Here is a 14,551-nt window from a genome sequence, read left to right as displayed (position 1 = left end):
AGAGCGATGGCATATACTAGCAGTACAGCACTTTATAGGATAAGAATAACTCTTTTAAAAGGGGTTGCCCCATTACAACAACTTATTTCCTAACCACAGAATAGGGAAAAAGTGTTGGTGAAGGTCTAAACACTGGGTCATGAGAAGGGGATGCCCGTGCTCCTCTGTTTGAAGAAGCAGCAATCACACATGAACGCTGCTGCCCCATTCAGCTCTATGGAACTTGTTCTACATTCTCTCTAACATCGAGAGGCAGACATGCATGTGCGTTTTTGCTTCATTCTACCAGAGAGTACAGGCCCTGTCCTCATGACTGGCAGGGGCCACAGTCCTCATGACTGGTGGGGGCCCCAGAAGTCGTATCTCCACTGACCAGACAAATCATCTTTCCTGTGGATGAGAGATAAGCTCTCGTAATGGGACAACCCCTTTAATGTACTAAATAAAGATGGACACAACATTTGAAAGTCCCAGAATTGAAATTCTTCGTTGTCTGGTCAGAAAAATGACCATACAGGCTGGACGGCGCAGGCAAGTCTACTTTCACACTGGCGTTTTGGCTTTTCGTTTCTGAGATCCGTTCAGGGCTCTCACAAGCGGTCCAAAACGGATCAGTTTTGCCCTAATTAATTCTGAATGGAAAAGGATCCGCTCAGACTACATCAGTTTTCCTCCGTCCCGTCACCATTCCGCTTTGGAGGCTGACACCAAAATGCTGCTTGCAGCGTTTTGGTGTCCGTCTGATGAAACTGAGCCAAACTGATCCGTTCTGACACACAATGTAAGTCAATGGGGACGGATCCGTTTTCTATGACACAATCTTGCACAATAGAAACCGGATCCGTCCTCCATTGACTTTCAATGGTGTTCAAGAAGGATCCGTCTTGGCTATGTTACAGATAATACAAACTGATCCGTTCTGAACGGATGCAGACAGTTGTATTATCTTAACGGATCCGTCCATGACGGAGCCCCACACAACGCCAGTGTGAAAGTAGCTTAGCCTACACCCCATAACCACACTTCAATCAACATGCCAGACCAAGAATCATTTGATAGATACAAGTCATCCAAACAGAAGAAGCAATGAGTCTGTATGTGCCACATATGTTTCAAGGAAAATCAATAGGGCTGCAGATTATCCCATACCTGATGGCCAAACCCCATACAAAATAATATCCAGACCCCTGGTCCAGTACTCGATTTAGAGTTGTGCACAATAAAGACAATGGCCACTAACTTGGAAAGTCACATAGGCTTCATGCACACAACAGAGGCTGTACGGTAGCACACAAAGTCAAGAGTCGTGACCACCCCAGATCCCACCTTACAGAGCTGTGTATGGCACCACATTGCAGGGATGTTCTACCCTGGGCTTCTAGGGTAAAATGGTTCTGTACTATAGAATTCAAGTGGGCTTGCCATTTTTTTTTTCTCAGTAAGGTAGACATACAGAGGTAACGTATGGGGCCAGACATATACAGATGCAATATAATGGTCCTGTACTACCTGCAAAGAAAAGGGGGTTAGTCAGCACCTCCCAATGCGCAGGTGCACGCTGCCATGGCTGAAAACAGAGGGGGGAAAAGGGGGGGGGGGATTGAAAGCAGCACCCTGCAAACCAGAATAGGTACAATAACGCCATAGTCACAAAAAATATTATAGTGCGAATGCTACGCTTATTTATAAAGTGAGATGCTTGGCAAATGCATTTTGTACAAAACCATCTGAGCCCGTCTGCCGAACGTCAAGGCGATCTCTGTTAGACGGGTCCTAACACTAAATACTACCTGTTATGCGCCATAAAGTTTGTGCATGCTGGGTCCACTCTGCCTTTTACAATTTTTGGTGCCATAATGGCCTCCATTACAAGGGATGCAGGTACCAACATGCATGCCGAGCCCACTCTATACCTTTCCTTGTGCCAGACAGCTACTAATGAATGTAGTGAGAGCAGGCCACAGCTTTATACTGAGACTAATTAAAATCAGCCTATAGGGCAGACAGGCTAATCAGGAGTCCACGACTCGCTAGGAGCGCCACATCTCCAGCATTGTAAATCTGCAAAGAAAAGGGGTTAGTGAGCACCTCCCGGGGCGCAGGTGCACGCCGCCATGGCTGAAAACAGAGAGAGAAAAAAGGGGGGAATGCAGCAGCACAAGGAAAGGTGTGGAGTGGGCTCGGCATGCATGTTGGTACCTGCATCCTTTGTAAGTAATGGAGGCCATTTTGGCACCAAAAATGGTAAAAGGCAGAGTGGACCCAGCATGCATGTGGATTCAACACTTCCTGAACTTTATGGCGGCCATTATGGCGCATAACAGGTAGTATTTAGTGTTAGGACCCGTCTTACAGAGATCGCCTTGACGTACGGCAGACGGGCTCCATTTGCCAAGCATCTCACTTTATAAATAAGCATAGCATTCGCACTATAATATTTTTTGTGACTACGGCATTATTGTACTTTATCTGGTTTGCAGGGTGCTGCTGCATTCCCTCCCCCCCCCCCTTTTTTTTTTTTTTCTCGGTTCTGTACTACCACCATTTGCATGAGCAGAATATACACATATAGACTCTGGCAGCATCGGTGGTTATCTGCTAGCCACAAAGTATTTTATATACACACACTAGACAGACCAAAGGTTTCAGTATATTTCTATAACACATGATATCAATGTTCCATAAATGCAAGTTAGTACAAAGCCAAGCAATTACATATAAAAAAAAAAAAACTAAGTCGTCATCAAAATACAAAGCTGGGGTATAGCCATGGAAGCAGTTGTGTCCAGACCTTAGTGCTTAAGGGGTCTCAAGAACATCTCCCTTTCATTCCAACCTCCTATCACAATACATACCTCATTGATGGCTAACTGCTCCCCTCCTGGCTGCAGGTATCTTGGATTGGCCTGGTAGCGGTCATCAAAGCTGTACTCCTCTTCGCTGCCGTTGTCATCAGTCAATGTTGTGGACTCTGCTCCTCCATCTGTAGAGACTACAGAAAACCCAAAGGATAAACGGGTGACCACCATGGCAAGAATCCCAACTAGGCAGTGTATCCAGGTACAAGTCCTCTATCTGTATAGACGTATTACACCAGTGGTCAGCACACTTATGAGCAGAGGAAGCGATCAAAGTGACCATCAGTAGTCAAAGAACCTTTAGACTGCAAAGTGCAGTCCAAGACAGATATGAGACCTCAGCAGATGAACCTCTATTGTATGCCATTTACAAAGTAGATGAAATCAACTCTCAGAACACAATGGGAGAGTCTAATGCTGACTGTAACCTCATTATAGATTAATAATAGTAGATCATTAGCCTTGTAAATCCCCCACCCCACCCAACAATCGTCTTCCATGAAGACATGTATCCTGTGGACTGTGTGCATATCTGTACCAAACTACCTGGATCTCCAGGATTAAAATCGGGCCCAGACACATTAGCCCATTCTTGTTAACCGCCGTCTCTCCGCTTCCCCCCTCATACACATGCATGCTCAGCTAAGCCAAGTGTACATGTGTTTTGAATAGGAGACAAGACCCCTCTTCCAATTTCTGTTCAGCTAAGCATGCATTCTCAACGTGGGAGAGGAGAATATGCTGAGGGACACATCTGGCTCCCTCAACTCCTTATTCTTCACACCCCTGACATCTGCCATCAGGAGAAGCCCCATACACATTAGATAGTTGGCCGAACCCAACGGCATACAGGTTCGGCCAACGTTACTCTAATTTGTACAGCCAGCTTGAGACTGTCCAGACATGGGATAGCTTTAGGCCATATCCAGTTCACTATAGGGGGGGTGGAGAGCTAGCCGTTGCACCAGGGTCATGGTGCTTGAAGGGGCCCATAGAGCCCTTTGTTATATAAGAAGACACCAGTGATATAAAGGACACATGGGAGGTGGGGCCCTGCTAGAGATTTTGCATTGAGGCCTGTGAGCATCGGCCAATTCATATGGACAGCATAAATGAGTATTCAAATTACTAATCTAAGTTTTTCCAAGAACATTACTTCTAGGGAGGAGATGTAGGGTCAGGTCCAAAACGGCACAGACTTCTCTTAATTATATCTCTTCTCCATTAAGGGCAGACATGACCAGGGCAGCTATGGCTCACGTTTGAATATGGTCAGATCAGATTTTATTTTTCGTGCAGGAAATCAAATGCCAAATTCAGAGATACAACCACAACTCCCACTATTCAATATTCTGAATCGCACTGAGCTCAGCAAATCATGAATGTTAATTGTTATGGAGGAGGAGGGAGGCTCAGATACGCAAGGCTGGCTCACTATTCACCCCGGGGTCGAACTGCCCCCTATACACATTATATATTCACCAGATCAGAAGACACGAGCCATTGACCTCACTCTAAGGATACATGCACACGAACGTCGTTTGTTTCAGTGTCCGTTCTGTTTGTTTTTTTTGCGGATAGGATGCAGACCCATTCAATTCAATGGGTCCGCAAAAAATGCGGACAGAACACAGTGTGCTGTCCGCATCAGTATGTCCATTCTGTAGCCCCGCAAAAAAAAAAAAATAGAGAACATGTCCTATTCTTGTCCGTTTTAGGCATTGTTACAATGGATCAGCAAACATGTTTTTTTTTCTTGCGGATACGCAATTTGCGGACCGCAAAACACATACGGTCGTGTGCATGTAGCCTAATGTGTATGATCTGGCCTTGAATAAGTTTTTTTTGGTCCAGTAGAACAAGGCTGCAATACAGACATGTGCGACCCAGACACGTGGCGAGTGAGGCGCAAAACCCCCAAAAAGTTGTGCCAAGTGTTCCAATCTCTGCAGAGAACTGACATAGGGGACTGAAACGCGTCATTGTCTACCCTGGTGCTTCCTTTCATGTGACTATAGAGGTGCCATCTGCAGCATCAGCCTCTCATTACCGCCTTGTGATACTGGAGGACCCCGTTCTTTCATGCCGCCTGCGATGACACATGGATATGATGATCAAAGTCTACGATAGACTAATACGTGCCCATTGTGTCACAGAAATCCGCGAGATCTGTGCACGCAGAAGCACTGAAAATGTGGGATATGATATTGTTTCATCAAGTCCTAAGATACAATGTAACAAATGAAACAGATACCGGTCTCCATGGGCAACACGGTCACTTTTTCATAGACACCATTTTGATACATAAGGTTGACTTTTTGATAAAAAATGGTCACTGACCCCCGGAGTACATAATAATAATGGGTGAGAAGGCTCCTGTTTTAGGGTGATATCATTAATTGCACCGTAAAAGCACTCAGAACGAAGCCATAAACGACTTTGTGCAACATCGTAGATAGCGCAAGGATGCTGGGGGTGAGCATCCTGCACAGGACGACTACAGCCTCATGTCTCATCACAGAGAAAGTAGTCCTGTAACGAGGAGGAGACCTTTCCCGCCAGCCAAGCCGGAGCTGGAGAGACATGCGGTCTAGTCCTGGATGGCGACATAATCTACTGCCGGGTGAGGGCACCGACCTGTACTGCAAGTGACGGGTTATCATGACCAACCCAACCACCATTACTAGCAACACTGAATTGTGATATGATCCTATTAAAAGGGGTTGTCTCACTTCAATAAAAATTGCATTTATCATGTAGACAAAAGTGACAGTGACCGCTGCAGCCAATCACTGGCTGCAGCAGTTACCTGCTCCGCTTGCGACATAACAACGCGTCACATGTTGCCCCTGTTGACGGATGTTGATCTTCGGGCAGCAGGGAGTGAAAGAGCCGGCCTGGGAGCTTTAGACGCCAAACCCAGTGGCGGGGACCAGTATGATCACCACCGGAGGTTGGCCACTCTGGGAGGTCTGCATTAGTCTTGGATGACCCCCTTCAAGCCACTTCCAGAGGTGTCCTTCTCCCTATTGTGAGCATACGCATACTCGTCCGGGTGTGCACGTGTATGAGGGGGTCAGAAGGTATACAGGAGCTGACACAAGGACGCAACTTTAATTCATAGGGCCCCATAGCAAAATAAGATGGGCCCCCCCCACCTAGTGTAAGCAGCAATAGGGATATGTAGAATGGCACCAGACATCTGAAAACTCACATTATAGCAAAAAGCTGCCATATTGTTATTCCCACAAAAAAAAGTACAAGGATTTTGCACCTGACAAGTGCCATGGCTGCCACGACTATAGCTGCGCCCATGGTCCGACAGCTTTCTACGGATAGCACCGACTTTAGGCTTATATTAGTTAGATATAACCGTTTTGTCTGCTTCATCTTAACTTGGCCAAGAAGTAGTACATACATATGTAACCACAACTCCCAACTTCCCATTTCTTTCCAATCATCCACCATGCATCCCTAATAGACCTTTATGTATATTCCCTGTGGTCAGAGACCTGAGCGGTTTACACGCTGGGGGGCAATTATCTACTATAGCCTATTAACTCATTAGGGGGTTAATGACATTACTGAGGCATGAGGTGACAAATACCTCACTTTCCTGTAACATAATTAACTCCCAGTAATGGACGGGCAGCATTAATCGGCCTCCAGTAGGGCCAATTGGTTTCTGCAGAAGTTTTAGAATCGCTCACCATTTCTTATGACTGACCCCTAGCAACTGAAGTGTGCAGACTATTCTCCGCAGGAGCGACACGTGGCTGCGATGTCAGCTCTGAGGTGTGAAAAGCTTGCAGCCGCTAACGACGCCCTCACACTCAGAGGCGATGCTGTGAAAACCATGTGTCCCACTTCAGTTCCACCTGCGGAATCCGGTAACCATCAGCGGAGATATGCGATACACAGCATGGCGGACCCCCGATAGTGGGTTATACTATAATATACTGCACAGCACATCTGTCAGTATATAATAGATTTTTTCTAAGAAAAACAAACAAATAGCTTTTTCCCTTCAAAACAGCGCCACCCTCCTCCTCAGGTTTTTTATGGTATTGCAGTGGTCAAGTGTTCACTGGAATGAGCTGCAATACCAGAAACAGGCATTGATCAAGAGGGCGCTGTTTCCGGGGGAAAAAAAAAATAAGTTGGGTCAGATGGTCATTAAAGGACTCGCTGCTGTTAAGAGCATTTTAGTCACTTGCATAAACAGCAGTTACTTAGAGGGTTTTTGGGACAGTATTGATGTCCTATAATCAGAATACGTTATCAATATCTGATTGGTGGTGGGGGGGGGGGGGGGGTCTTATTCCCGGCACCCCAAGGATCAGCAGTTAGAAGGGGCCACAGTGCGTGGGCAGGTGCTTTGGCCTCTTCCTAGACCTGGGCTTTGTAGAATTCAGTCCCATTCAAGTGAATGGGCCTGAGCTGCAATACCAAGCGCAGCCACTATACCATGTACAGCGCTGTGCTCAGTATACTATGAAGAGGCTGCTGGTCCGAGCGCAACGGATCTTTGAAAGAGCTGATTGGGGGTCTGAGACCACGCACCACAACCATCGATCAGATATTGATGACCTATCCTTAAAGGATAAGGAATCAATATTTAAAAAAAAAAAAAAAAGTTAAAAGGGGTTGTCCACTTTCTGGCTACTGATGATCAATGTGTATATAAGATGACTATACGGCACTTACTAATATAGACTTTGTTGATATTTTGTGTAATTTTTTATATTCCATGGGCTATGCCCTCTCGTCGGTCAAGTCTTTTGCGCTGTCCACACAGAGGTCCTATCCATAAGGTGGCCGCTAATGGAGGGTCATGTGACCAGAGACATCACTCAGTCTCCTCCGGTCAAATTGTTCAGTGCAGGAGCAGCGTGTTCAAAAAGAGGTAAAGTGATGTCTGGTCACATGACCCTCCGTTAGCGGCCATCTTATGGACAGGACCTCTACGTGGACAGGCATGGCTTCATAATTTTTTTAAATGGCACAGAATACCAATGGTTATATTAATCATATATATCATATCAAGTGTCATATAATCATCTTACGTACACATTGGTCAACAATTGCCAGAAAGTGGCCAACCCCCTTTAAATCAGATTACTAGGGAATTGTTATATAAGCAATTTCCTCATATAGTCATTAAGAGATAGAGCAAGGTTGGGGAAACCGTAGTAAAAAACGCAACTATACTGCCCCTTCTTGGGGTAATTGATAGATATTGGTAATTGATAGGTATTGATTCTTCCCGCGTTCCTGAGCGCTCCACGATTTCCATATACAGTACACGCACCTCTTCAGATTTCCAATAACACACCAGTGAAAGAGTTAAAAGTGTACAGGGTTCCCCCCCCCAACCGTACCAGAGCGTGGAAATAAAATCCTGAATTAGCGCAGCAATAGATCCTTCCCTCCCAGTAAAGCTCGCTGCAGTCAATCCTAATCCGCAGACTGCGGCACATCACATCCCAAATAATTCCCCTCTCATCTACTACTTCCCAAAAGGAAGGCAGATGCCAACAGCCGCACACCTACCCATGTGAAGACTTTCCAGACTCCAGAAGCGTGTCATTTCTCCTCTGGCCACCATGATTTTAATGAAAAAGAAGATGAATAAAGAAAAAAAAAGAAAAAACAAAGACAAAAAAAAATATTATAAAAAAGAAAAAAAATGAGGCTCAGCTTTTACTACAGCAAATCCGGCAGCTACGTGAAAAAAGGAGAGATGCTGTGTCAACACGAGAGGCTGCGGCTGTGGAGAGAGCTTGTTCCCTGCCTCCATCCTCCACGCCTGCAGCTCAGGCCAGACGCTAGGAGGGGACTGACAGATCCACATTATGTGGCTGCCTAAATGACGACACCGCGGGGTACCCTGAGGGAGGAAGCGAAAACATCAATACGGATGCAGTCTACCAGCCGACTCTGCTGCCAACCAGACAAACATCAGGAGCCAGAGAACAACTCCCAGCATCATCCGCGTCTACTTCAAGAAACGGTTTAAAGTTTCCTTTTTAAAAGAGGAAAATTATGATTAAAAAGGTTTTTATTTCATTGTATTATCTTCAGGATTTAAAAAGAGGTTCCCCAATTCCCTGTGTAGTAAAAATTCTGCAGCACCTATTCTTCTACTTCTATGCTGTGCCATCCCTTTATTATTCCAACTAGAAGAAGTTTACGAATGATGGGTGCTCCCAGTTGGGGGTTGTTCCCCTGGACACACCCCCAGGTGTTAACGGAGTGGGGGGATTCATTTATAAACAAGTAGGAATAATAGAGGACCTGTCACCTCTCTTTCAGTAACTACCTGCATTCCTCATGATAAGCATCTACTCATGAATGAGGTTTCATTCCTTTATTATTCCTGCTAGAAGTTACAAATGAATTACTAGCTATTCGCAGTTAGGTTCCAGATAAGCGTTACCATTTTGGGGCGTGTCCCTGCAGAGTCTGCGACTGGCAGCACTGATTAGATAGTGTCAGGCTGTGCAGGGACAAGCCCCAAAATGGTGACACTTATTGGAAACTTTACTGCAAACTGCTAGTAATTCATTCATAACTTCTAGCAGGAATAATAAAGGAATGGCACAACACAGAGTCATGAGAATAGATGCTCCAAATTGTTACTAAAAGAAGAATGCAAGTAGTTACATGTCAGGAGGGGACAGCCCCTTTTTAAAGGACACGCCACTTTCTGCATTTGGCAAGTGGCCAACTGAAGAACAAGTTTGTGTTGTGCTAAAAGTCTGTAAAAAAAATTGCTGTCTGTTGTAAGCTGCGCCGACAGGATGGAAGTTGTCACAGTTTCCATGTTTGTGTCTGAGGCAAGTTGTGGGCATAGAGAATAATATACGTATGTAGCGTATAGTTGCCTATATGAATATAGACTCGAAAAACGGTGCACCCATCCCCCAAATAGTTCCTGGATCCCATTCATTTAGATGACCCGCTACTTGCAGAATTGTCCCTTTTAATCCTCCAGTTTCACCGAATTGGGCAGCAAAGTCTCAATTTAGTTCAGATTCTTATAACAAAACCATGTGGCATCACTTTTACCATTTCCTTCAAGTAGGACAATCAGAGTCCAGTATCCAGGAAATAGGTATTTGCAAATTGTTTTGTTCTGTGATGTCCCCAACATATCTTTGTATGGATTAGTTGGGGTTAAAGGGGTTGTCTCATAATTGACAATGGGGGCATATCGCTAGGATATGCCCCCATTGTCTTATAGGTGCGAATCCCACCCCTGGGACCCGCACCTATATCGAGAACAGAGCCACGCAAGTGAAGGAGGGCGCACTGTGCATGCGCAGCCGCCCTCCATTCATTTTCTATGGGGCCAGCGAAATAATAGCCGTGCGCTGGCTCGGCTATTTCCATCCGCCCCATAGAAATGAATGGGAGCGCGGGCGGCGCATGCGTGGTACGCTCCCATTCACTTCTATGGGGAGCTGGCTTGGTGGTGGCCGGACTGGAGTCCTCCAGCCACCACCTTGCAGGGCTCCGTTCTCGATATAGGTGCGGTTCCCTTCACCTATAAGACAATGGGGGCATATCCTAGCGATATGCCCCCATTTTCCATGACGAGACAACCCCTTTAATGATCCTGACTTAGCTCCTGCAGGAAGTTAGGTGTGGCTTAGGTCTGCCCCTAGCTTGGTCAGTCTAGAGTTGTAGTGCGTTCGAAGAAGAAGTGAGAGAAGTTCCACACCGCCCAGGACTGGACCAAAAGTTACAATCACCTTCTCTGAGGATTATCTATTGAGAAAAAGACCTCACCATGCAGTACTCTATAGAAAGAACCAAGAAGGTCAAGAATCTGCAAGAATGAGCATTGTAGTCAGCCAGAAAGGGCAGCAAGACCCTGAGCAGCCGGTGCAGAGGATGGGAGTGGTAGTGGCCCTCATAAGATGTTGTGTCACAATGTACTCCCTCAGGTTATTGCTCGCTGGGGATCGGTGCAGTGGAAAGGTAGTTTGAAGAATGAGGCCATAAATGGCCGTATAACAGTCTCTTTTACTAAATGCAAAGTATAACTTCAGGTACATTCAACAGCAGTGGATTCAAAGTGCAGTTTCTGATGCCAGTAAGGAATATGGAGGCAGGTTGGGTGGCTGCAACTTAGCATTTGTGGGTGTAGACGTCCACTCTCAGGTCTAGACTTGAATAGTAAGTGGCCTAGAAGTAGCCTTGGGTGATGGGTGTCTGACCAGTAGGTCCCTCACCTTACAGCAGTGTCAGTAATGCAGTTTTCAACTGTTCACTCTACTGTCTTGTCTCTCAATTGCTTTCTTCTCTCTGGAGAATCCTATATTGTTCCCTGGAGCAGGAGCTCTGCAGTGTGCTTCCTCTCCTCTCTGTGACTCCCCTCCTGGCAGGCAGCAGGACCAGCCCACTCCTACCAAGAGGGGAGGAACAACGGGGTTAACCCTGTTCCTGTCAACCTCTGCCAATCATACCTCCTCTTACTGGGACACACGGCCAGAACAATAAAACTACATTACATAACTACCGTATATACAATTGCAGATCCCCACCTGCATGAATCCCATCATAGGCATCCCAACTACCACCAGACAGGCACCCCAACAACAGGGTGTGTCCCGACGGGAGAAAGGGTTCACCCTCCTAACACCGCCCTGGCCCTAGAGAGCATCAGTGTGAGGATTGCCACTCTGATTGACTGTTACAGCCAGAGCCACTACCACTCCCATCCTCTGCTCCTCCTGGGCTTGCGGAAGAAGCTCACAGCTTTAGGAGATTTAGACTCTCTGCACACCTTGCAGATTATTTGCCTTTTTCTCCACACAGATTTTCATTTAAAAAAATGCAAGGTAATAAAGTACTGGCAAAGTGAACGTCATATCTCATGTACACTTTGCTTGTTTTAAACGTGTGGAAATTGACCTGCCGCGTGGATTGTTTATGCCATTACGCACTATATATATATATATATATATATATATATATATATATATATATATATATATATATATATATATATATATATATATGATAAATAGTGAGAATTTAGGTGAGGTTTTTATGCAGATTTTCTGCATAAAAATCCACTTCATGAGCAGTTTCCCCTGGGGCCCATTCTCACGGTAAAATTTGCCGGCAGAGTTTTGACACGGACACCACGCCAAAGTTCTGTCGGGCCCCGCCGGTGTCTGACTCCCATTGTTTTCAATCGGAGGCATCGCTGCAGTTCACAGCCTGCGGTTTAAAGCCGCAACCGCACCAAAAAGCTGCGGCAGGTGTCCACTTGTGTTTATAGGGAATGTGTCATCAGAAAAAGACCTATTGCTCTATTGTCTAAATCACATTTTTATGTTTAACATATTTTTAAAAATCACGTTATCTTTAATTTTACATGTCAATATCTATAGCTAAAGAAAACCCATAAAATCCTGCACTTTTCGCACTGTCCACTAAACCTAATAATAATTCTTGGTCTGTACAGATCAATGTTCTGCAGGCATTCCTGCCTGTAATGATATCACCTCTGGGTATAGATAAGACGGGATCCTCCATTCACAATAGGCTATTGTCAGAGCTTATCTCTTCTCTCCTTGTACAATGACCTCTGCACAGATCACAGAGCGGGGCCTAGAAAACCCTCCCATAGAAGTCAGTGAGGTTCCCTCCAGACCATTGTGTCCATCTGGTTTTCACTGGCAGATAATATTTTTGGTAACACATTTCCTTTGAGCTCCAATCAGTCACAGAAACCTATTGACTTTGATTGAGAAATGATAGACTAGGGTCCTACCTGCAGAACGAGTGCACCATGTGGTTGTACCCTAACTGTAAAGAATCCTTTCCGGTACTGATGTCTCCACAGCAAAGAATGTCCCCTGGTCCTTTGTAAAGTCCTTGGAATGAATAAATCATGTCCCAGTTCCTTGTAGAGACCGCACATGTATTTATACATACACATAGGATCACTTCCAAGATGTCTTTTACAAGTTGAGTTGAATTTATCTGATTTTTGAAGCCACTCATTACGAGACCTCCCATCCCATTTAATAATCTGGTCGCCCATCTCTGAACCCTTTCTAGTTCTCTTAGATCCTTCATAGCCTAAAGTGGACTCCCATATTCAAGATGTGGCCTAAAGCTTGTCATACACAATTTTATGTTGGGCATATCCAGTGGCGTACCGCCAATATAGGCAGACCACGGCGTTGCTATGGGGCCCACAGCGCAGGGAAGGCCCCGCCCCCTCTGTTTATTTTAGCCAGTACTAGTAGTACACTACACACACTGTGGCGCAGGCGCAGCGGGCCCGCGGCACTTGTCTTTGATAGGCGGCCCCGCCCCCCTCCTGTCTTGTATTAACCTGCCTCATTGCATGAAGTTGATTCTCCCGACCAGGCTGCAGGCGTGTTCTCTTTTCACACTGGCCAATCAGCACAAGTCAGCAGCACAAAGAGGCAGCTGCTGATTGGCCAGTGTTTGCAGGCAGCAGGAGCTGGCGCCGCTTAAACCCATTCATTCTCTGACCTGACCCTGCACCGAGCTCAGCCCCAGCCTGAAGGTCTGCCTGCCTGCCCACCCACTCCTGACCGGACACGGAGTCCCAGACGGTGGTCACCTTCTATTGATTGGTTGGTGTGCCGTTTGTTGTTCTGTATGGGAGCGGGAAGGGATAGATTAAGGCAGCATTGCCTGCCACTGCCAGGCAGCAAGAGAACTCATAGGGAGGGGGGCTCATAGAGGACAGTCTGCTTTCCTCCTACTCTGTCCTGTATGAGCCTCCCCCCCTGAATCCTCTATGAGCCCCCCTAATGCCCTCATTACCCCAAAATGCCCAGGGGGGGAGGAGTAGGAGGAAAGCACACTGTTCTGAGTCCCCCCACCCCCCAGTCCTCTATGAGCCTCCCAACCCCTAATGCCCCCATTACTCCAAAATGTCCAGGGTGGGGGGGAGTAGGAGGAAAGCACACTGTCCTCTATGAGCCTCCACCCCCCCCTCCTGAGTCCTCTATGAGCCCCCCAAACCCTGATGCCCCCCAAAATGCCCAGGGGGGAGAGGAGTAGAAGGAAAGCACACTGTCCTGAGCATTTTGGGGGCTCATAGTGGACAGTGTGCTCTCCTACTCCTTCCCCCCCGGGCATTTTGGGGGGCATTAGGGATTCTTTAATGGGGTGTGGCATGGGAGGAGCCAGGACAGGAGGTGGGACGGACCAGGGGTGGGTAGTGGGCGGGGTTAAGGGGCCCAATTCAGATGCTTGCTATGGGGCCCAGTGATTTCTATGTACGCCCCTGGGCATATCCAAGGATTTTGGCAAGACTGGCTGACAATCTAATGTGTATGGCATCGTCAAAATGTTGGGGAGAAAAGTATAGGGCATGTTGGATTTCAATGGCCCGATCCTTTCGCTCTTCGGGAGATAGGCTGCCGCCAAAGATGTCTAGTAGAGGCTTTCTCCCCATTACGATATAGCCAAGCAGAATGTGCATAGGTATGGGAGGATCGGGAGAGATAGCTGCTGGTTCTCACAAGTGTATGGCCAGCTTTATGAGCGCTATATAGAAAGGGGTAATATTGCATTGGGTCTACAGGTTTTTACCTCTTTTTATACACCTGTAACACCCCAGAGTTGTGTTACTACACACCTCTATCCCACTACTATCTTCTAAGAGCCTTTACATTGTCATCTGATGTCAT

At 46.4% G+C, this 14,551-nt stretch overlaps 1 protein-coding gene across 5 annotated transcripts in view; it reads right to left on the bottom strand.

Annotated features, from left to right (window-relative positions):
* SPATA13 (spermatogenesis associated 13) overlaps nt 1-14,551 on the bottom strand; it is a 73,978-nt gene that overhangs the window by 27,640 nt on the left and 31,787 nt on the right. For all 5 annotated transcript variants that reach the window (XM_044274904.1, XM_044274905.1, XM_044274906.1 and 2 more), the window contains one exon: nt 2,856-2,992. In XM_044274904.1, the coding sequence (XP_044130839.1) occupies nt 2,856-2,992 (137 nt within the window). The remainder of the gene's footprint in view (nt 1-2,855; nt 2,993-14,551) is intronic.

This window comes from Bufo gargarizans, unplaced genomic scaffold (genome assembly GCF_014858855.1).
Source record: "Bufo gargarizans isolate SCDJY-AF-19 unplaced genomic scaffold, ASM1485885v1 original_scaffold_2116_pilon, whole genome shotgun sequence".
Classification (NCBI taxonomy): Eukaryota; Metazoa; Chordata; class Amphibia; order Anura; family Bufonidae; genus Bufo; species Bufo gargarizans.
The sequence above is the reverse complement of the archived record's forward strand: the minus strand, read 5'-3'. Positions and strand labels throughout refer to the sequence as shown.